At 32.4% G+C, this 24807-nt stretch overlaps 2 protein-coding genes across 3 annotated transcripts; both read right to left on the reverse strand.

Moving 5' to 3' along the window:
* Positions 1-1849: 1849 nt before the first annotated feature.
* LOC124360115 lies at positions 1850-2759 on the reverse strand. Its single transcript, XM_046813447.1, has one exon. It carries the CDS (start codon positions 2610-2612, stop codon positions 2046-2048), a length of 567 nt encoding a protein of 188 aa, XP_046669403.1. The 5' UTR covers positions 2613-2759; the 3' UTR covers positions 1850-2045.
* On the reverse strand, positions 2716-13108 carry LOC124360114 (ankyrin repeat, SAM and basic leucine zipper domain-containing protein 1-like). Of its 2 annotated transcripts, none has more exons than XM_046813444.1 (2): positions 12788-13108; positions 2716-3480 (listed from the first exon to the last, which is right to left on the reverse strand). In XM_046813444.1, exon 2 carries the CDS (start codon positions 3472-3474, stop codon positions 2716-2718), a length of 759 nt encoding a protein of 252 aa, XP_046669400.1. In that variant the 5' UTR covers positions 3475-3480; positions 12788-13108. The 2 variants fall into 2 exon arrangements, with proteins under 2 accessions (XP_046669400.1, XP_046669402.1); XM_046813446.1 differs by having other exon boundaries at positions 2716-3491.
* Between the last annotated feature and the right edge of the window lie 11699 nt (positions 13109-24807).

A 24807-nucleotide genomic window follows, 5' to 3' on the forward strand; every position in this document is an offset into this window, starting at 1 on the left:
ATGCAATCCTGTCATACAACTTTCCTTACTGGAACTTTAATTTTATTCTCTTATAGTTTTGGCAACTCCTACTTTCCTTCTTATAATCGGATACTATTATTACCTTCTTTCAATCCTTCAACATCCTACTTTCCGACACACAGTACACAAGTGTTTTGAAATTTTATATTTTGTTAAATACATAATTTTTAGTTTATAGTAGTAGGGGAGTCTGGGATGCTAAATTGCAGTTACTAAAGCGTCATGGGGACCTAATGGATTGTGAATATTAGGTCCTAAAATAAGTTTATGTTAAGTTTGCCATTTTAGTGGGAAAGTAAGCATGTATACATTTTCAAAAATGTAAGAAAAAACAGTCACATGGAAATATTTGAGCGTGTCAGACATTCATAGTGTATAACCTGTATTTCTGATAACCGACGGATATCAATCTGACGATTAGTGAGCGCAACGTCGTAAAAAGATTTGGGAAAAAAATTATTCAAGCGTTTCAGATATTCTGAAGGAAGTGAACTCAAAAAAGTGTGCTATTCGATTTGGACGTGACCAAAAGTCATGACACATTTTTGAAGATGTAAAAATGCAACCTTAAAATACTCGAGCGTATCAGACTTTTATACAGACGGTTCAACTTGATGTACTAGGTAGCCCATCCTAAATGATAATCTGACAATTATATGGAAGAAGGTAATCTGACAATTAGAATTTTTTTTCAATTACTGGATGTAATAAAACAATATACATATTTATATATATAAATAAAATAAAGAATATATATATATAAATAAAATATTCTTTTACACACACACATATGGTATATATATATATATATATATATATATATATATATATATATATATATATATATATATGTGTGTGTGTACAATTCTATCATGTATTGATAAAAAGCTATTAATTTGTCCCAAAATGTTCCCCCTTTTTTTCTAAATAACTTCATTAATTTTCATTTAACAAGAAACATTTTTATTAGCTCCAAAAAATGTTAAATTGTTTTTTGTAAAATCAATAGTTTGTAAGATAAATAATAAACTGCACTAATTTTGTCAAGATGGCAGGCGAGAGACAAGAGTGGTGACCCCACAAACTTGGAATTAAGCTTTTACTAACACCCAATTGAGTTTCAAAAAATTAAATTGGACTCTATAAAAGTGCAAACCCAAATTTGACTTTCCAATGGACTATTTATCAATCTATTACACTAATACTTACTCGCCTACTGTTGTACCAGCAGTCTGCATTGTGGAAGTGCTAGAAATAGATAATTTGGGACTCTCTTGAGCAAGTTTTGATGTATTATCACATTTCTGTGCACTTTTCAAAAAGAGACTTGTATTTCTTTAGGCTCATGGTTCGTTTCTTATAGCAGTATCTATACTAACAGGATCATTTTCAATACTATCAATATTTATGATCTAAATTGATATTGTTTTCAAAGATTTATTTAAAATTTCTATTCCTTCCTCTTAAAATTGAATGTTAGTCAGATTTATATCGAATATATACAATTCAGCATCTATATATTTTTGTTTGGAATGAGATTAAAAGTTTGATTTCAGGTCTTTTAGTGATATACACCTATTTTAATTATTCTCAAGATGATTAGATTAAAAACTTTAAATTGCACTTTAATATTCCATTATCCTGAGAGGTAACGAATAAATTTATTGCAAATAGAGTAAAAAAGTACTATTATGTACAAAATTACAAATTATTTTTATTACTGGGAGAGCTTTTTAATTTATGACAGATGATGCTGAACATTAATTACTAACTGAATCCCAGGAAGAGCAAGCACTGTGAAAGATGCAGTGAATTATATTACAGTGAATAAAAGCAGTTGAAGCAATTTATTAGGTTCAAACTATAATTTATTATTAATTCATCACTTATTTTTCATCAATTATAAAAGTTAAGTTACTATACAAAACACACTATCTTTATTGAATACAAAGTTTATGAAATATCACAGAATTTAACAACTTGAAGGCAACATTTCAGTACATACTTACATTAACATTTCTTATCTACTTGACAAAAACATTTAACACGTTTGGTACAGAAATTGACACTTTTTTCTTCCACAAAATAAAACCAATGAAAAGAGATGATGCCAAAAAAGGCAAAAAGTACTTTTTGGATTCCTTTTTTGGTTTAATCAAATCAACAGGTTCTATCTTCTCTCTGTGGTCCAGATTATAAGCAAATGAGTGTATAACTTTCAATTCACCAGTGATAAGATTAAGCTGATGTATAATATTTTCACACATTTTAAATACTTCAGGTTTGACAGGAATCGGTTGATGTAACCTAATGTAATTCATAGAGGCATTCAAAATATGAAGATGTTTTATAACATTACACATCAGATTGACTCCATCTTCAACATCCATTTGCTGGTTCCGTGGCTTCAAACCTAAACTCGCCTTGTTCCACTGATGAAGATGAAACTTTCTAATAGAGTTTAGGATGCGCTGACGATGTACAGAAAATCGGACACCCAATTCTTTTAAACGTTCATCAGTTATCAAAAGAAACTCATTGAGCTGAATATTTTTTGCAGAAAATTGTTTACCAATATGTCCTAATTGCATGGCCAATAACAGTTTGTAGACATCAGACGAAAATCCAGATATGCTTTTGGCATTCGGACCAGGCAGTTGTGCAAACAATTCTTCCACAGGATCCTTACTGATCTTATTTGGCAAAACTGGTTCTTCGTCTTCCAATAATCTCCGTTTTTTCTTTTTTGGAGCTGACTAATTTTGCTATATCATCAAATCCTTTCTGTAAAGCCAATTGGAATGCAGTTCTTCTTCTTATATCAATCAAATCCAGACGAGCTTTTCCTTCAAGCAAGACCTGAACAACTTTCTCATGTCCCTCAGCAACCGCATGGAAAAGAGCACTCCAACCCTCTGTATCCTGAATGTTGACATCACACTTGTCCTCAATCAACCTTCTCACAAGGTCAATATGGCCAGAACTTGAAGCATACATGAGTGCAGTTGTAGCGTTTCTATCCGTTGCATCAACTGTGGCACCGTTCTTAAGCAGTAAATCCAAGCATTTCAATAATTCCTCTTCATTTGTTGAACTGGCTTTACAAAGAGCCATCATTGGAGTAAATAGCTCTTTGCTGAAATTTACATTTGCTTGTGCTTTTATAAGAAACTCTACGACAGGTAGAGAACAAAGTAAGCAGGCATGCATCAATGGTGACCAGCCTCCTCTCAGAGGTTGATCTACATGAAAACCATTAGCAAGCATAGTTTTCATTGTGTCAATTTCATTGTTTTTTAAGGCTGAATAAAAGAGGCTCTCCTTAGACTCTGGTATCTTATCAATATATACATTTTTGTTACTATAATCTCTTGAAAATTCAAAACCATCATCATCATCATCTTCATCATCGGACAATCCCGCTGGTCTGCAATAACTGACGCTGTTTGACATGTCCACCTGAAAAATAACTAACATGAGAAATTAAACTGAAGAAAATACTACAGTCCTCCAGTTATTGTATTTATTTTGACAATATAACTTGCAACCGTATCTGCAGATTTGTGCCATACATGTCTTGGGAAATTCCATAACTATGATTGGTAAGCTAATCAGTAAAAATAGTTACAATTTACATTTCATTTCACTTTTCTTTACACTTTTTGTAAAGCTAATGTTTAAAAATAAGTTATTGAAAATACAAGTTTGAGCAATTAGTTTTAATTAATGAGCCATCTATTATTATTATTCCCTTCAGTGTCAGCAATTACACATATTAATGTTTGAATATAAAGTTGGTTTGTAATAACATCAAGAATTTTAAATTTGTTGAAAAATAAAAAATATTGAAAGTGGAATGTGGATTATTTTATTGTTCTAGATATAAAAAAATCTTTTTAATACATTTTATATAATTTAAATATGAAATCAAAGTTGTTGTATTTCTTTCTTATTACCTAATTAGAAATTTCACGTTATTCCATTTTTAATTTGCAAAGCAATAAGATAGACTGATTTGATAAATGAAAAAAAATAATTGTAAGTTTTTTATAGTGTATGAACAAGAATATCTGTAATAGTGTAAAGTTCAAATTCAAAAGGGTTTATTAATTGTTTGTCTACAAAAATGAGCTATACTCAAGTAAACCTATGAAAAGTCAAATTAGCAACACTACATCATTTGCAACAAAGTCAATCATTTAAAAATTCTAAGAGCTATACTAACTTAAAATATATGTGGCTGTGAGTGAAAAGAAAGTGTTAAACTAACATCCAAGTTTTATGATTAATGCCTAAAAACAAACGTAGCTTTAGATACACAACTAAATCACACAAATATTCAAAATAACCAAAAAAGTAAAATCATTACATAAAAACTCAAAACCTACCAAAAGATACATAACAGAACTGTCACCTCTGTTCTTTTAAAATTGAAAAGTTGAAGTTATATTTATAAGTTTATTAGAAAAGGAAAAATTAAAGGAGATGTGGTTTAACAACTCCATTGGTATCAGTTCAGAGTTCAGGAAATTTCAAATATATATATATATATATATATATATATATATAAAACTCAAATTTGGTTATGCAAAGGTTATACAATTTTAAATCTTTATTCAACCTAACAAGTGAACATTTTTGAACTCTTTTCATGTCCACAACACTGATTTAAGGATTTTAATAACAAAATAAATTATTATTAATTATATTCAACCCATGCAATCTGTAATGGGACATTTACCAGATAATTCAGGGGTGTATTACTGATAAACAGGGGCATAATAGTGGTCTCTAAATTGCAGATTATTGGCAAATGTGGTCAACGAGAGGGTTCCAATCAGCTCGCAGCCACCAAAAATAAATTTCCATCAATAGTTAAACAATGACCGATTTTAGGAAAATAATTGAGAGATTCACACCAACTTAAAAATTAATTAGAAATTATTTTTATAATACATAAGCCTGCTTAGTACCTTAATTAATAATGAAGGGTATTGCAAGGTAAGTACTTTAATGAGATGCCACAACATGGTAATGGTAAATTCGATTAGCTTGCACTGGGATCTCAATTTTAGCAATGAGACCTTCATCTAAAAGTTTCAGCGAGACACTTTGGCAAGAATATACTGCTAGCATAAGTTATTAATGCCAAAAAAACAACAAAAGCTTAACATAGTTCGTTCTCAGTATCGATTTCCGCGCTGGCGATGGTGGTGACGATGTTGTTATCTTTATGTTGTTTTTCAGCAATTATTTGAACATTTAGTTCAGTTATGTCTTTGTCTAAAAGGAGGAAAGCTGATGGTGAGTACCGAGAGTTAAATAATTATTAGAGTGTAAATTACTTAGTGGTTGAAAATAAAAACACCACCTTGTGTTCGATTTGTAACAAAAAGAATCTACGATAAAAGAGTACAATATCCTCAGACAATAAAAAAGGACCTTTGAGGAGGAGTTATGTCCCTGAAACCAACAAATGTTTAATCCAATCGGTTTGTCTGCAAATACAGTCATGTGCCGAACAGAAGGTTTAGGCATTAGACATTAGTAACCAGTTTAAAGATGCCTGCAGATCATGTGAGTAGTATTTGATTGCTTGGGATGAGTCAACAGATGAGTCAAATTCGTCTAAAATATTTTTATTTAAAGAGAAGTCTAAATAGTGATTTACTATTCATCAAAGGATTGGCTAATGTTTATTTTCCATGAGCAACGTTAGTGAAGAAGATATTTTTCGAAATAAAATGAAACTATTTTTACTAATTATTCCAAATGGAAGTAAAAGTATGTGTGGCTCTGAACATGCTTAGTAAGATATGTTTAGAATACACGTAATATAGGTATGGTTGGAAGGGTTAGTTCAATGTGAATGTTGAATTCAGTTCCATTCACATGTTTGGAATGCAGTTCAAAGTTCTGTAGATGGGAAAGTCATGGAATTCCATTGATATATTCATCACCAAGCCGTGTGTGGTAAAAACTCCAAGGTTTCAGAAGTAATAAAAGTTTTAGCAAAGGTAGTAAATTATGTGGATTAGGTCTCATGCTTTAAAAATTCACAAGTTTATAGATTTTCTTTTAGAAACTGAGAGTGAATCCAGATGTGCCATATCATTTTGAAGTAAAGTTTCAGCGAGTCACTTTGGCATTAGTAGATTAAGCAGAGTAAAAGTGCTACCAATACTAATTTGTTAAACTACGTCACACTATTGATATATATTCATGATTTAACAGACAAAACTCAAAGATCTGCTGGATTTGGAAGCATGCATTTGCAGTGCAGTGGGTATTCCCAGCCATCTCATATTTTTGAACTTTAAACTTCAAAGCAGATTTTTTGAACATGTAAAGATTTTAGAACAAAGCTTCATCTCTTTGAAATTCAGTTACGAAACTCACTTTGGACCACTTTGAAACCTGTAAAAACTTTGCTAGTGAAACTTCAAAGAAAAGTGTGCCTTTCTCGTTGGATTTTTGTAGTTGATACCATTGTGAAAATAAGAGGAATTCCTATCTCGCTTTGCTGACTTCAATGAAGTACAAACAGCACAAAAGATAAAGCTGTTTGAAAACCATTAAAGTTGAAATTGAAAATCTACCTTCGGAAATTCAACTTGAACTAATTGACATGCTGCAAATAAGATCTTGGAAGTAGTACAAAAAATACAGCTATTTTCTTCCACTTTACAAGTAGGTTTTCAAATGTATTTTGTAGCCTAGCTTTATTAATTGATTATATTGACAGATCATTTATTAAAAGTCAATCATGAAATTGTTACTCATCCACTTTAATAGACATTTTCACTGCAGATCTTTGAGTGATATCTTCTAGAGAACAAAAAAACTTTGCAAGGGAAATGTTTTCAGTGTTAGATTAGTTAGGATTAGAGTACATGTGTGAATATTCATTTTACAACATGACTTTTGTAAAATGGAATTACAAAGCAAGTCTTTCTGATGAACATCTAATATCTAGTTTTGTTTAAGATCATCAAACCAAAGTTCGAGCAAAGATAGACCTGATATTATTGCCCAAAAATAACTGCACACGTCTCAGACATACTCAACAAAAAAATGTGACTAATATTCGTCAAATAATTGTAAAGAATCATAATTTTAGTAAATAAAAAATATGTTTTGTATAAAAATATTTGACAATTTTCTTAATAAACCTCCTGCATTTGTCCAGATACTTTAAATGTTCTATTCTAGGTAGTTGAATACATATCTAGCCATATTATATCAATAGAATACATGTGAGAGTATTTGGGCTCTCTGCCTCTTCAAATTTTTCATTTTGGCCCTCGAACAAAAATATTTGGATAACCCTGGTGTAGAGAGAAAAGGATAGGAATTAAATGATTATCCTAAATATATCTATTAAATATATTATCAACATCATGTACTATAGCTAGAATTGTATTGATTTAAAAATTGGTACTATATCTATGTGTATTGATAAATAACACATTCGCTTCAGGAGTTTCCGAAACTGATTATACTACTGAGTCACTAGCCACTGTACAACTTGGGAGCCAAAGCATTAACAAGGTATACTATACCTACAGTAACATTGAGGTATAAGGTAACTGAATAGTTCCTGAGTTATTTCAAATGCTATGCAATACATTTTCCACTAAGTTAAAAGTTAATTGAGTACAAAATGTAAAAAATAGAATTCTCAACACTTATAAATGTCTTTCAAGTTAAAATCTTCAGTAACAGCTATTAAATTCAGCTTCCATATTGAGCTATTAAGTTCATTAATTCTTCTTGTTATTAATTTTTAAGTAATGTAGAACAATTTAGAAACATTTATTCAATACAACAGAATAAATGATAATAATGTATATACATTTCAAATATTTCTTTATCTTGTTGGATACTTTCTTGCCAAGTAAAGAAAAATAGGTTTTAAATGATAACATGGTACAGCTTTTTTGCGTTTGGTGGAATCATCATTAGACCTATTTAAAAAAAACAACAGAATTTTAGAGATTGGTAATATGATAGAATCAGAATATGATGATATATTGATACCTACATTTCATTCACAAGATTACAAGAAGTAAAAAACTTGAAATATTTCTATTTAAATAATTGTAAGTTTTAGTCTTAGTAATGGAATACAATTCATCAACTATTGATTGAAGTGGTCAGTTGACATTCATGTGATTTAGCTAAACTTATATATCGTGAGAGTATGTATATTTACAGCTATAATCAAATCGTCAATATAAAATTCTGCCTTTTCACCATAAAAGACTACCTGGACACTTTTAAAAGGCTCCAGGGCAATGAAGGAATAGTGTGGAATGAGTAGGATGACAAAATTTTACTGCAATTGTCCCAGTTTTTTACCTATTTAACTACCAACATCTACTTGTCGCACCAATTAATAATGTGTGTTGTTGAGAAGTTTTGTCAGTCAAGTTAGTTATACATATATTCATAATTAGTCGTACTGTATTGAGTTGTAAAATGCCAGAACTGCTTGCAAATTCAGTGACACTTGTAATGACTTAATGACTGTAATGACTATTTATGGCCGAATGGCAAATAAATATTCTATTCTTATTCTTATTCTTACTTTACGCGAGGGTGTTTTGCTACAGAGAAAAGTGCTATGTTTGTAATTAATTGTTTTATTATTATCAGTAAATATACTTTTTTCAATGGTCAATCAACCCCCATCTACAAGAAAGGTTGAATAAGTTTTAATGTTTAGTATATAAATTTCTAACAAACTCTAAGGTTTTCATATATACATATGATATATGAATTATATTTGGAATAATACAATAATGACAGGTATTTAGAAAGATAGACTATTTAGAAAACTCATACAATTTTTGTTGTGTCAAATTTATAAATATTATTACAACAGATTCTGTAACTGTGTAAATAAATCATCTAACTCGGGAAAATAGTGAGCCAGTGGGCCAACTGGTTGGTGTAGGGGGCACTTATATGAAGGTGTCTCCGATTACTCCGAGAATGATTTGGTGATGCCCTAGAAATGAGACAACAAAGGAAACCTCAGTTCATTACATCAAGCCTCGAACTATCCGAAAATTTTCCTCTCAAATAGCTGGGTAATAAGGTCAAACTACCAGCACCAATGTGTGAAATTTGAGTGAGCCATGTTGATCAACACAGCAGGTAAGATTTCTTATAGGTAGTTTTATATATTTGTATTAAGCATATCTACTTAAGTAACACATGAGGTGATGTATGTGAACAGTTTATCACCAAGCTTGTTGTAGGTGTGCACAAAGGTCTTAGATTATCAAATCTCTATTAGAAATAGTTTGTCTCAGGGTTGAAATTTCCCAAAATTGCCATAAGAATGCATTGGAACATTTTAAAACCGCTCTAAGAAACAGCAGACTTCATGGAACTGAGTCTGTAACATGGCATGTAATTTGCTTGCCCGTGTATTTTTTAGACATGTAGTTTAGAAAACTTATTAGTATGGAGTAATTAAACGGAATAATTACATTTAAATGGTGACATTGGTTTGGATTATCGCAATTATTTTTAAAACAATAAGGAAAGTGGACGTGAAACTACATGATAATTTGGGACACTAAGGCATAGGATTAGATATTTTAATATGACGATCCAGAAATAGCAGGTTAACACTTGAAAACACTATGAAAGCAAAAGTAAAAGGCTTTATGATGACTACGCTAATGGCATCTAGATAACAAAAAAGAAATATGACACGATTTACTTTTAACATGTATTTATTAAATATCTTAAAAAGTACATGTGATGAATTACTACAAGTAAACATACAGATGTAAACTATTAACGATTTGGCTATTGTATTGTTTTTGTTGATATTTGTATAAGTTATGCAAGTTTTTTAAGTAATATAACTTAGACACCAAAACCAAGAGCAAACATCGAAAATAGAAGAAGGTGAAGGTTGGTGAATAAAAATCTGCATAGGGACAAATGAATAAAAAAGACCAGGACTTGCAGTAAGAAATCCAAAAAATAATTTGTGACTTCCGTCACTTTTCTTTTACTGCTTCTACAGTTTCAAATTTTGTTCCTTTTAAAGCTGACTTGACCTTAGGGACAAAATAAAGCCACAGAAGGCCAAGTCGGATGAGTAGGGTGGATGATCCTTAGATCGACGGAAATGTTGTGTTTGGCTAAAAATGTCTTCACTGACAGTTTTATAAGCTGGAGGATCCATGACTTGTTTTTCGATAAATCATTCCTTTTTTTCCGTACATGCTCAAGTTGGGTAGTCAAGACACTAATTTAGTAGCCTAATGTACTGTCTGCCCCTCCAGTACCCAATCAATGTGCACGATCCCTTTGATATAGAAAAACAATCATCATGGCCTTTATTTTGATTTTGTCATTTGTGCTTTTTTTGCCATGGAGAAGCAGAGGATTTCCAATGCATTGATTGACATGTTACAATACACTTGTAACATAACACATGTCTTACTTGCAGATTTTCCAATTTTGAAAAGAAATTTGATGTTCACACACTGTTTTTTCTGGATACTCAACATTTTTCTGGTGCAGAGATTTTTAGCGGTTACTGCTTATAAATGGCACTACAGACAGAATAAGTATGAGAACCAAACGAAACTCTGGGAAGGGTGGGAGGGGGAGTTACGTGACCGGCCATACAGTATTCAGCCTTATTGCAATCGTTCTGTGGCTCCGCTAATACTATTCCGGTTTTCCAGCCACACCTTGTATACTGTGTTGTAACAATGGTATTTAGTGAGTATTCCAAATGCCCGCAAAATGAAATTTAGAAGCACTTTTTTTGCCAATAATGATGTAATCTCAATTAATTACAAAATATATAGTATAAATTTCAATAATATTTAAGTAATGGTAAGTTAGAGTGTCAAAATTAGGCCAAACAATGGAGGTGGACTTTAGCCGATATGTACCATCAAAAGGTAAATTGTAAAGTTGGTGCTAACATAATGTCAATAAAAAATTTGAATGCAGAATTTGATCTTATTAACAAGTGAAAAGACTCTTAGATAATTCAATAAAATCCAAGTACTTACAACATTAGGGGTTAGATGAAACAATTTTAATCCCTATAGTAATATGTCCATCTTAAATGATTGTCACCTCTAAAACAGTTAGAAACCAATTTCATTTTCCTTAGCGCAATGACAATATGTCTCAGAGACAATCATTGTGAAAACTGACACTCAATTTACCTTGACAATAAGTCTCAGAGACAATCATTGTGAAAACTGACACTCAATTTACCTAAGCTAGTCTTCAGTTAAGGCCAGCTGCTCTCAGATCTCGCTCTTATGTGTACAATAGTGTTAAGATTTTATAAATAAAGTAAAATAACAGAAGGTAGTTTCTAATGGTGAATTTATTTTGTATATTAATAAAAGTATATAAGCCTTTTGTATAAAAGTTATAAAAAATTCAAAAACATTCTTACCAAGCACTTTCAAACACAGACGTTTTTAAACATGAAAATAATAATAAAAATTATTTATTATTATTCCTTGATATATTCTGAAAACGGGTAGGGTATAATAAGAAGACCCGGTTTTTTATATCGAAGAATGGAATCACCGATACCTAATATTCGCATCTCAAATCCTAGACTATCAATCGATATAAAAGTATCTATAAGTAGTCCGCAATAACAAACATATGTTTTTAATTAAAATGTGAATTTAATATTAAGTGATCAAACAAATTATTATAACCAAAATTAGGAAAACTGAAGATGACCATATTTGCTCCTCAAACAGTTATATTTGTTTCTTTCCCACAAATTTCACATAATGGGTTTTTTGGTACGAGTCCTACATGTGTTGAAGCAACGGAAAAACTTGTCTTATCATCTTTCAAAACAATGTCGTGTAGTTTTCTAAAATTTGACTGACATTTTTAATAATCAATGTTACTTATGTAAAATTGAAATATTACCATACGTGTATTATTTGAAAGTGTTTGTACAGCTGTTGATATAGATTTGTTAATTGTTCAAAATAATTAATTAGTATCGATGGTTATGATTAAGTAATATCGTTTGCCAATTTCGATATAAAAAACCGGGTCTGCTTATCGTACCCTACCCCTGAAAACAATTATATATAATAAGTTGTATATTTGTCAAATTTTTAGAGGTGTATAACAGATAAATGAAAAGCTTACAAATGGCTATGCCAGTACAGGTACAGATACCACCAGTTCAAGGGTTAAAAGTAGAGAACTACTTTCCATCCAATATAGGAAAGATCAACTAGAATTTGATCCTTTAGTGATAGGTACTACCTTGAGGGATATTTTTTTGTTCACCACTATCAGCACAAGGCAGTACCGAAAGTACTGCCGCAGCCTGCACTGATGGCCAGGCACTTGTCAGGCCGATACGAACTTTTATTCTCAGAAGGAAATTAACAAAAACATCTTTTATTTGGTTCAAATTCCCCTGATTTCAGTATTATTGTTTTTCAGCAACAGTGAACTTCTTTTCATGTCAAGACAAGAAAAACTAGTTGACTAGTTTTCACGACTCGTGTAGACGGTGTTTGAATGTAGTTGACTAGTCACTAGTCTGTTGTAAAATGTAATCAATAGTCCCATCACTACAAAAAACTTAGCAGCAACAATTGGTTGATACAACATCAAATGAGTATTTCATAGTTAATGTCAACACTGATGTTACATTATTTTACTCTCTAATTTATTAAGATTGCTAAGTGCCTTACTGGGGTTTTAACAAACAAGAGTAATTACTTACACTTCTTATACACTCAAGAAGTATGGAAATAAAGTCCTTGGGCCCAGAAGTGCAGATCAAACCCACTAACCTAATGTAAAGTGCACACTTGTTTGTTACCACTAACCATAACCAAAGTATTTTTAAGTTTCAAATTAACTTGACACTTCAATTGTTTTAACGTATATCTTCAATATCAACAAAATAATATACCGAAAGGTTCTTACATTCCAATAAATTATCAATAAGATTTACTCTCAATGCATATTTTTATTTGGATTGAACAATTTGAAAAAGTGAATTCTTAATTGTGGTGTTATAAACAATAACATAACAGCTGTATGTAGTAGTGGTGGGAATAACTGGATGAAAATAACTGGTTAGTTCGGTTATTTTATTTTAACCGATTAGTCGGTTATTTTTGCTGCATCCAGTTAAATTAGTCTATAGACTAATTTTTCTACCGACTAATTTTTCTATAAGTTAACTGATTGTGCAGACTTAGTCTGTACTTGAATTAGTCGGTGATTCTGATCGGTTATTTTAAATTAGTCTTTAGATAAGTTTTTCTACCGACTAATTTTTCTATAAGTTAACTGGTTGTGAAGACTTAGTCTATATTTGAATTAATCGTTGATTCTGATCGGTTATTTTAAATTAGTCTTTAGATTAGTTTTTCTACCGACTAATTTTTCTATAAGTTAACTGGTTGTGAGACTTAGTCTATATTTGAATTAATCGTTGATTCTGATCGGTTATTTTAAATTAGTCTTTAGATTAGTGTTTCTACCGACTAATTTTTCTATAAGTTAACTGATTGTGCAGACTTAGTCTGTACTTGAATTAGTCGTTGATTCTGATCGGTTATTTTAAATTAGTCTTTAGATAAGTTTTTCTACCGACTAATTTTTCTATAAGTTAACTGGTTGTGAACACTTAGTCTATATTTGAATTAATCGTTGATTCTGATCGGTTATTTTAAATTAGTCTTTAGATAAGTTTTTTCTACCGACTAATTGTTCTATAAGTTAACTGGTTGTGAAGACTTAGTCTATATTTGAATTAAATCGTTGATTCTGATCGGTTATTTTAAATTAGTCTTTAGATTAGTTTTTCTACCGAATGAGTTTCTGTAAGTTAACTGGTTGTGCAGACAGTCTATACTTGAATTGCTCGTTTATTATAATAAGTTATTTTTTATTACTGAAATATCGTTCTTTAGCGATTAACTTTCGTGATTCGTAATTAAAATAAATTATAATTTTTGCAATTTGAACGGTAATTATCTTGTAGTGTTATAAATGATATATGATAATATAACATTTTAAAATGTTATGACTATAACGTATGCACAGAAAAAAAGTAATAATACAATTACAGAATTTCGTTTTCAATTACGGTTCTGCCAGTGCGGGTTTTGCTTGGGATTTTTTGATTGTATATTAAGGTCCGAACTCCAGACCGGGTTTTCGTACAATTTCTTCCGGAGCCAGTCACACGTCTATATGAAGGGACTTGTGTCTGGTGGGGGGACACGACGGGGCCCGACCGAATATCTTTACCAGGGCTCGCCAAAGCTAAGTACGGCCGTGAGTAAATTGGCCGCGCGCGCCGCGCCGCGTACCTGTCTCAACAGGAATGGTTCATTCCCCCACCACCCCATCCCTAAAATGTGGATTGAATTTAAAAGGTAATCGGTTATTCATTCGACTAAAATAACCGATTAACGACAAAAATAACTGACTGGTTAGTCGGTTATAAAATCCATTCGGTTATCCCATCACTAGTATGTAGTTACCGTTTTCTAGTTGAATTTTTGTTAGTTTACTTTTTTTTAATTGATAAAAAATGCCCTAGCTTCCAAAGTATACAGAACATAGACAAATAAGAGAGATGGAAATTTCGTTGTTTAGCGCCAATGAGATTTTACGTTATTTTGTCAAATGATAGAGAAGGATGCGACAACCTCTTATTCCAGCAACTGTAGCTGACTGATCGTTGCAAAGCGATCGTACATCTATCCATTATCCATTAAAATGTAACGTTGTTTTAACAACGTATTCCAGGGACCGTTGCTTATAGAACGTTATTAAAATACAAAATACTGCTAAAATTGTATTTATTGTAGCTATCGGACTTTTTACTATCATAATACGCGTATGTTCATCAACTTTATCATTACATCTGCTGAATTTCGTTAAGATAATTTATTAAACGTATCACTTGATGAAGTTAAGTATAAATTTTCAAGAATTTAAAAATATTCATAAAACTTTATGTTTATGATAGTTTATAAGACATTAAAATGTTAAGCACTAATTCTTTATTGGAACAATAAAGCATTACAACGAATTAATAAAACTCTTAACCGTGGTTTTATTATTTGACTGGTTCACCATTGATATATTTTGGTCGTTGAGAATTCATTACACAATTAAAAGCTATTGACTTGGTTTTACAATTCGTATTAGAATAGAATATGCTTAATTTAGTAAAAAACGAAACAAAAAACTGTTAGTTTTTTAAAATTAATTATATAAGTGTAACCAATGCATACATAATAACTTTTAATAACTATAGAAACACACTAAGAAACTTAGTCAAATAGAGCGATTTATTTACTATATTAAATATAATTTTCGATAGGATTTATAAAACTTATAAAAAGGCTGCTGTTGTCTAGTGTAGATAATGTTCCGTGCAATGAAAACAATGGTCACTGTATAACTCTGTTGTTTATTATAACCCTGTGCTAAAAAAAGCTGAACAGTTTTGAGTCTGAGGCTTGTTTTATTGTTTCAAGCTCAATCTTACTTTGCCAGCAACAAAACGAATGAATTAATCGTTGTTGTTATCCTTCCAAAATATCAGGGAGTTTCTTGCAACACGTTGCGGGAATAACTCTTGCTGCGCGGTAACACTTGTTTTAAGTTGTCACGTTAAATAACAACTATAACCACTAACCAGTAATACTGGACCGCAGAGAAATTAAATTATAAATAGAGAAAAATGTTACTTGAGGCCGTTACACACAGACTCTGCCAGTAGTGTACTCGTGGAGAGATTTAAAGAATTCGTATTAGAATAGTAATTGTTTTAATTTAGTAAAAACGAACAAAAAAAATGTTAGTTTTAAAAAATAATTATATAAGTGTAAACAATGCATAACAATAACTTTTAATAACTATAGAAACACATAGAAACTTAGTCAATAGCAGCGATTTATGTTACTATATTAAATATAATTTTCGATAGGATTTATAAAACTTATAACCACCCCCCCCCCCCCCCACCCCCCCCCCCCCCCACCCCCCCCCCCCCCCACCCCCCCCCCCCCCCACCCCCCCCCCCCCCCACCCCCCCCCCCCCCCACAAAGACAAGTCGGACAACGCCAGGTCTTCCAGACCATCAGGCTGACCTTGAACATTTGCCATCGACGGCGGCACCGGGACTATCAGTCGCAGTCGGCCAAGACTCAACAAACATGACCACATTTGTAAGACTACTAAAGACTAATGAGGGAGGTTGCTCGTACATGCGGTTGACTCGCAAATTAAAATACTCATACAACCCTGAATAAATGTGATTTATTACACGCCACTTCGCCCACCGCCCACTCAACCGGATGATATCCAGCCTCAAGAGTGGCCAAGTTCATTGCGGCACGATATTTATATCTAGATGTGACTATGACATTGCAAACTCCACCTATTTCAGTAGGGAAATGTGAATATTCACGCTTCAAGAACACACTGATAGTTTGTTTCATAAACTTCAATGGTACAGTATATAAATAATATAGTAACTATCGTTTCAAAACCTGAAATATGTGGTACTAATGTGGTAAAATTAAAATCAACATAAGTTTAAAATTATTGTTTTTACAAGCAAAAATCAGCAAAAACGATGAATAGTCCATAACTCCATATAGGTTAATTTTCTAAATGGAGTATCCGCAAAATCAGAAAATAAAACTTTACCAAATTATTAAGAGGAGAGTTCATGAAAGAATTAAAATAATTTATCTATATACCTATATATTTTAAAAAGTTAACTCATTTTTTATTAGTTATTTAATTTAAACAAATGTTTTTTATTCCCCCTAAGGGGGGAGGGCATGAGCTTTTTAGCCGTTTGTATGGTAAGTTTTGTGAGTGGTAGAGAAGTGAATTTCTTTTTACTTTATTTAGAAAAGCCTGCTCTATAAAGTGTAGTATGGGTTTTGATTTTTATAATAAACTACTATGTGACAAAAGAGTTTTATAACACAAAACTCTTTTTTATTTTTATCAATATTTTACCAAAAGTTTGTATTAGTTATCAATACTTTAATATCAATTTTTTACAACTTAATACTACGCATTGTAGAATAGGCATAACTGAACAAAATTCTTTTAAATCGTCAATCTATCTCCTATACAACTCTAGAATTTAAATAAACGGTATAAAAACATGAACTTTCTGAAAACGCCAATAAACCAAAACAACGAACTTAATTAGGCAACATATTCATGTAAAGCATTATTTTAGAATTAATATTATTGAAAAGGCACATGTTTAAGACCTAATTATTAACAATATAACATGAAAACTATACAAAAATATTGCTGTAAATTGCAGCAAAACATGAATTATTTTTTCTGTGTGAAAATAGTTTAGTAGGGCTACGTTTGTGACATTTTTGTGTAAAGAAATTACCAAGGTAAAAGAAAATAAAAAAAAAACATATAAATTAAGAAAAAAAAGTTGTTTGCTGTTTTGAGCGTGGACTCCCCCTTCACAGACCGAAATATTTTTATGGGGTGTCAATTTATGGATGTGAGATACTAGTTATTTCAGTGAAAGTATTCATTAGGGTCTCATTACTCGAATACACCACGACTGGCTGGCTAGCTCTCTCCTTGTCTGGCACGTCGTAATAATAATATCCGGATTGCACAACGCCTACCTTTCATTATCTTGGAAATTCATCTTTGGAATCAATATTATGTAATTCACAATGATATAATTGTATTAAAACTTTTTCTCATCAAAGTTCAAGACAAAGTTTTTTTGCCGTCATTCAAAAACAAAATTCCACACACGCCAAGATTTAAAATCCGGTGATTACATTCGTTAAGTTTGCCTACAGTTCCGTAGTTGAAATCCGCCACGATTTACGACTCATCACAGGAATACGGTCTATAGCAAATCTTTCATAGACACGATTTGCCCCTTTTGAAATTTATTCTTATCCTATTTACAGGACAATTAATAAAATAAACTTCCAGTTCCGGTTGTCAGTATACTGATTGTGCAGTCAACCAGTTGTATGCCAATAACTCAACACTACAAAATGCATGAGATAATAAAAATCGCATGTGAATCGGTTCAGAGAATTTTTCTGGAATTTTGACAACTTACATTCTATGACTAAACCATAGAAGAAATGAACTAAACCGTCGCAGAGGCACACCTATAATGCCACAAGTTCGTCAAGCAATTAGCTTGGTCAACACAGCCAGAAGATTTTTATAACTATTTCGACTAGCCTCCTGAAAGCAAATCTATGCTCAGAAAGCAGGTTGTGCTTGTTTATAAATTGGAGCATTCTAAGTTAAAATATTTGTTCAAATACTTTGCTCAGGGTAGGCAGAATTAAGACGGGTCAATAATTTTGTTTTGAGCAGTGATAGTCTTTCTAAAATATTGCACTAAATTTGGCGATTTTTATGAGTGAGGGGAAAGTTCATTGTTTAAAAGAAAAATTAAATAATTGGGATAATGGCCACACAAGTGCTTTAAGCATATATTTAATGAGTTACACAGATATCAAATTAATATCGTTCAACTTTTAAAAGGAGCTGCAGATAATGTATTCGAGACGTTCCTCATCTCTAATGGAGTTGTGCTAATGAGTAACCAATAAGGTTACTGTATACGCGTGGGGATTTCTAGTGAAGGTAATAAACAAGTAACAGACGCGTAAAATCTGTTGAACTCGTTAGTAACCTCGGACCCCCACCAGGCTACCCCGAATTTGGTTTCTGATTTAGGTTGTCTGAATAGGGTTGTTTGATTGGTTTCTGTATTGTATTTATTTATTTTATTCTTTTTTTTGTATGATGTTCCAAACGGTTTTATAAATATTTTTTACGAGTTAATTGATTTAGAGACAGCATATGCTTTCGCTGATTGAATCACTTTTCTCTAAATTTTTCTGTAATTTCGAAAAAGTTGTGAAATTTTTGGTTTGACGTTGTTGTTTTTATTTGAGTTTTTTCTCTCAAACCAAAATTTCTGTTGTAATCCATTTATTATAAGATTCTTAGGCTACTCTGTAATTTTTTGTAGGATAACATATATTAAGATGGCAATTTTTAAATTAAAAAATTAAAATGCTGTTCTACAGATTACACCCCTACTAAACTACTAAACTGAACTAAACACATCCCACTTTTCTTTAGAAAGAAACCACATTTTTTAGAAATAGAGTTGTTGAGGAGAGCGAGGTTTCCTGACCTTGAGTTACTTATTATTCTTAGGCTCCCTCACGTTTTTTCTCCATTAACTATAGCCTCTTGGCCATGGTAGTCTGAAATGGTCGGTGTTGACCACAGATATTGAGACACTTAATAAATCGGTGATAATGTAGACACCGACCAAACGACATCAACATGGAGATGGGTGATTATTATCCAGCGCATCAAGATTAAATCACTCATCAAGACATAATCCTTTGTTTGGTTAATCAATACAGCCTCGAATTTGTAAAAAAACAATTTGACTTCAAATCCGCTGGGTGGTCTGAAAACTCTTACAATAATCAATTTTAACTTCTTTGTGTAAAGTTAGATACCGACTGCTTCGAAATCTTTTTCAATACGCGTATTTTTCGCACTAAGGGGCAGACAATCATGTTGAACTGTATTTCAAAATTAAAGATACTAACATTAGAGTCAATATATATTTATGTAAGTATACTTTTTACATATTTAGTGGATCTGCACCATATAATTTAGCAACTCGTAGCTATAACACTCCAACTCGAGCAGACACTAGACAGATGTTCGCCAAACCGCACTGGCAGTCAAAATACGACAAAAGAGTTTTTCAGCAAAACTTAAAACTTATCTTATTGTAGGAAGGTACTACTCAGTATCTGCTTTATTGGACTAATCGTAAAAATGGTATAGGCTGTGACTTTTTCACTGCCATACATTTTTTTTCCTAATCTTCCTCTAATATTTCCATATAATACTACATATATTTTTTTAATTGTCATTAACAATGGGATCTGCATTATCCAATTGTAAATTAACAATTGTATTAATTTTGACATTCGTTATGCATTGTAATAATGTCTCTGGCAATAAAGAAATGAAATTAAATGGTAACACGGGGCCTCTGCGTACAGCAGACGCAGGTGACACGAACCGGCAAACGGCTGCGGAAGACACACCAAGCGGGTAAACGGACTGTAGGTTCACGGACTGTGGGTCCACGGACTGTGGGTCCACGGACTGTGGGTCCACGGACTGTGGGGTCCACGGACTGTGGGTCCACGGGACTGTGGGTCCACGGACTGTGGGTCCACGGACTGTGGGTCCACGGACTGTGCGTCCACGGACTGTGGGTCCACGGTCCCGGCCTGGGACCCACTGTCCGACTCACGGGTTTCTTTTGATGAAGGGTTGACAAAGGGTCGTCATACTTACTCTAAAACACTTGAAGGGATGTTTCGAGATCTATACTCTATATGACTACTGAAGAACATTTAGAATATGGCTACAGAAAGAATTAGACAACATCTATACACATCAAACATAGTAGGGTTAGTTAAAACATTTCTAACCTTAAGAAATGGCTGTAACGATTATAATGGACTTTGCTTTATTGGATAGGTTTTGCGCCCCGACGTGCATGAAAAAAATCAGACAAAGAGAACAAGACTTTTATATAATAATATAAGAGCCTGTTAACTTTAGTCAACTGTTTTGTGTAAACATTGTTTTATGGTAGCACAATCATAAGTGTAATGAATTTAATCACTATTTTTAATTTGTTTACATTTGGTATTGAAAGCATAGCGTAAGCTTGATAATAACAAACACTTCTTATTTCAACCTTTTTTGCAACCACTGTTGAGCACAGAGTAAGGAAAATATTAAGATACCAAAAATTAAAAGTATTAATAAAAAATCTACTTTTAACTGTACACTTTAGTAATTATTGGGTGTGCAGTGCTCGATGAGTACTGTAATGCATATATCAAAGAAAAAATTACTACATAACCTTTACAATACATTTAAAGACTGTTATAAAACGCATCTTATATGACTTTTGACAGAAGTAAGCTTCTCGGACTTTTGTAGATTTCGTTGATCGAGGAAACAAAGCAACATCAACTAAGGCACAAAATATATTAAGCCTGGAATAAATTACAATGGCCATAAGTATACATTTTAAGACACATTTCCTTGATCATAGGAACAATAAACTCTAACATGGACGTCGGATATAAAATTCACTCGAACCATAAATGCTCACACGAAAACCTACGAAATTAGGTGCAAAACCGCGGGGAACTACAGTAGTTAACGTGAATTCTAACCGTATACCTTTAAAAAAACGTACTGCATTTGTGATTTTTTTACTAACTAAACTCCAAATTTTAATACATGTAACGGTTACCAGTTTATTTTAAAATTAAAACTAATAGGTTTTAACAACATATTTAAGACATTTTTGCGTTCGAAGTCGCTGGTAACTGCTAGTAACAAAACAAATTATCTCGTGTCGTTCCTGAATCGACCAAAAATTAACTTTACACGCAGTTACAAATTTTTTTGACGCAGCGGGATATAACGATGAATAGCAATTGGAAGTTTGAATGAGACTAGACCATTTCTTTATCTGGTCTTCGTCGAATTGCAGTTTGAGTGATATTAAAAACATATCGTTAGCGACGGTTGCTAATATGTAAGTTAGTATGTTTCGGTAGGCAAGTAAGTTTTGTTTATTTTTTTTAGGCCAAGAGCCACTATTTAAGGTAATAAAATATTTTGTCTTTGTATAGTTATCTATTTAACGTAATTTGATACAACAACTGTAAATGTGATATATTAAATATGAATGAAATGGATGTTTCAATTATTAACAGTGTTAATGAAACAATAAACCATCCATTTCAATTAACTTGTTTACACACATATACGTACATTATTGTACTAACAATGGACCATGATAAGGAATAATTAATACAAACTTACTGCAGATGGAAACAGGATTTTCCGGACATTTACCATCGTTCAGTGAAACAAGAAATCAGTAACACTATACGTTTCGAGATCTGCAGTCAGATGGCAATGTCCGGAAAATCCTGTTTCCTTCACAATCATTCCATCGTCAAAAATAACCTTCAAACAAGAATTAATGCAGATGTTTATGATTGCTTAGGATAATGCCGAATTACTCAGGTAGTAGTATGTGGAATTTGTTTAGATATAATCCCAATTAGTAATCCACTTTATATGTGATAGCTTGAGTTTTGGTTTGAGTAAACGGTAATATCAACTGCTTCAGCAGTACGCTGTGCGAATATAGTGGAAGTATCACTGATCAGAATGAAGTTATTTTAGTTATTTACTTTTAAAAAAACTAAGGCACGGCCAGGTCAGTTTTGAAAAGTAGGACAGTCAGTCCACGGGTTTCGGCGTGGAGTAACTGTCCTACCCTGCAAGAAAAGTGACTTCAGCCACCCTCGTCAAAACTAGGCGTGGACCTACAGTCCTACAATCGCCAAGTAGAGGGACAACCGCAAGATAACCGCTCTCAGCCACGGATGACCGGATGGGTGTCGAAGAGAGCTATCGGCACTGTGGAGGAGGCGGAGATGCAAGAGTCCTCATTGTGACAGGATGAGGGCCATGGAGTTTGTCACGTCGTCGCGTCAGATCGTAGCTCCACAGTTTCTTTCTAGCATTCTCCACGCTCTGACACCGTTCTTTCAGCGAGTGGCTAAGTATTTTTGTAGTTTCGAGAACATGCGGTTTGTCTTTTTTTGTATTTTCAAAAACTAATGTCATTGTTATTAAATGAACAGATAGAGAATGTGATCCTAAATAGATAAATAGGTTAGAAAATGTTTAAATTGCTAAATAGTATAGGTGAAACACAAATTAAAATTCGTGGTAAAATAATTATATACATACAGCTAGAGCATATGGCAACGATGAATGACAAAATATTAATCTGGACATCATATTTAATGTAGCTATTTATGTATTGTTATTAATTTATTTATAATTATATTTACGTACATACATACAAGGTTTGTTCAAAAATATCGCAACTTTTGTTATTATTTTTGTTCGAAAATTATTTATTTATCCATCAATCTCAACTGTGTCCCCTTCAAAGTAATCCCCATTAGATGTTATACACTTGTGCCTACATTTCTTCCAATCCTTGAAGCACTTCGAAAAGTCGATTTTGTGATCTTGTTCAGCTCCTCCTCCGATGCCGTCTTCATCTCGTCAATCGTAGCGTAGCGTCGTTCTTCCATGGGCCTCTTCAGTTTCGGAAACAAGAAAACGTCACAGGGGGCCATATCTGGGGAATACGGTGGCTGCGGCATCATTAGTGTGTTTGTTTTGGCCAATACTATTTTCTTCACTTCGTCAATGTTTTCGTATGTTCTTGACGTGCTCGTGCGTCCGGCACGCTGTTCGTCGTTCACATCTCGACCCTCTGAGAACGTTTTTTCGAATAGGCACAAATCAAAGACGAGCCACGACACGTGCAATCAAATCAGCTGTCAACAATTATTAACTGAACATTCAAAATTGCCGAAATGGTTGGCATACGTCAGAGACCAACATAACAATACAAAAAATAAAAAGGAATATACGTAAACCGAGGAAATTGTAAAAGTCGCTTTATTTTTTTACCAAACCTCGTATATATTAATTTAGGAATAAATATATATATATATATATATATATATATATATATATATATATAATTTGAGTCACATAATGAATAAATTAATAAAAATAAATAAATTGCTACATTAAATATAACGATGTATTTATAACAAGCAATAATTTTATTTCTAGAATTTACTTTAAATCTATTGAAAGCCGTTAAGTAACCGGGCTGAAGAAATGTATCTCCATCAACGTCGAGTATCTCATGAATAATTTCGTACCAAATTTCTTATACTTCTGGCGGTATTTTGTCAACTTCACGATAGCCCACACGCATTGAAAATATAGCCTATAACTATAACTGGAGTGTACTGAATTTAAATCGTTAGTTCGCGATAATCCAGCCTCAGTGGTTGTGTTTAATAACATTTTAATTGTGGAAGATGTTTTTTGTAGACAGTAAAAATGTACTTTATTTTTGTTAATTCCGTCAAATCAAAAATAAATACAAGAATTGCCAGAATTTTATTTAATTCAATATTGCAAATGAATACAAAGTATCGCATTTGCCATTTCATTTTACGGAATATTTTTTATGTAATTGTGAGGTGAGCACGCAAGTATATAGTACTAAACGTACTAGATAATACATTTATTTTTAATCCATTTTTACATTTTCATAACAAATAAAAAAAGTTTTAATATGTTCAATTTGATTTTAAACTTTGTTGAACAATCATTGATCAAATCATGTTGAACTTTCCCTGTCTGAATTAACAGGTCCATTTTCGTCGTATTTAGTTAGCATGGTTGGAGAATATTTTTCAGATTAAAACAGTATTAACGACGAAATTAATTGTAACGAGGATTTATCGCGATATCGTAAAATTACTGTTGTAACCTAGACGTAGTTTCCACGCCAAGAAACACGTGATCATCTTCATATATAGAAAGTGAAAGTGCAAACTAATAATGGTGGAGTGGCTGCTGCCTGCATTGTTATTGCGAAATACGACAGCCAATATGTGCCTGTATCAAGCAATTGTGTATGCCTACCAGTGTGCATGAAACAAGGTAGGCCTACAATTTACTGTTTAACCCTTAAAAAATAGCATACATGTTATGTATGG

Source organism: Homalodisca vitripennis, chromosome 4 (assembly GCF_021130785.1).
Source record: "Homalodisca vitripennis isolate AUS2020 chromosome 4, UT_GWSS_2.1, whole genome shotgun sequence".
Taxonomy (NCBI): Eukaryota; Metazoa; Arthropoda; class Insecta; order Hemiptera; family Cicadellidae; genus Homalodisca; species Homalodisca vitripennis.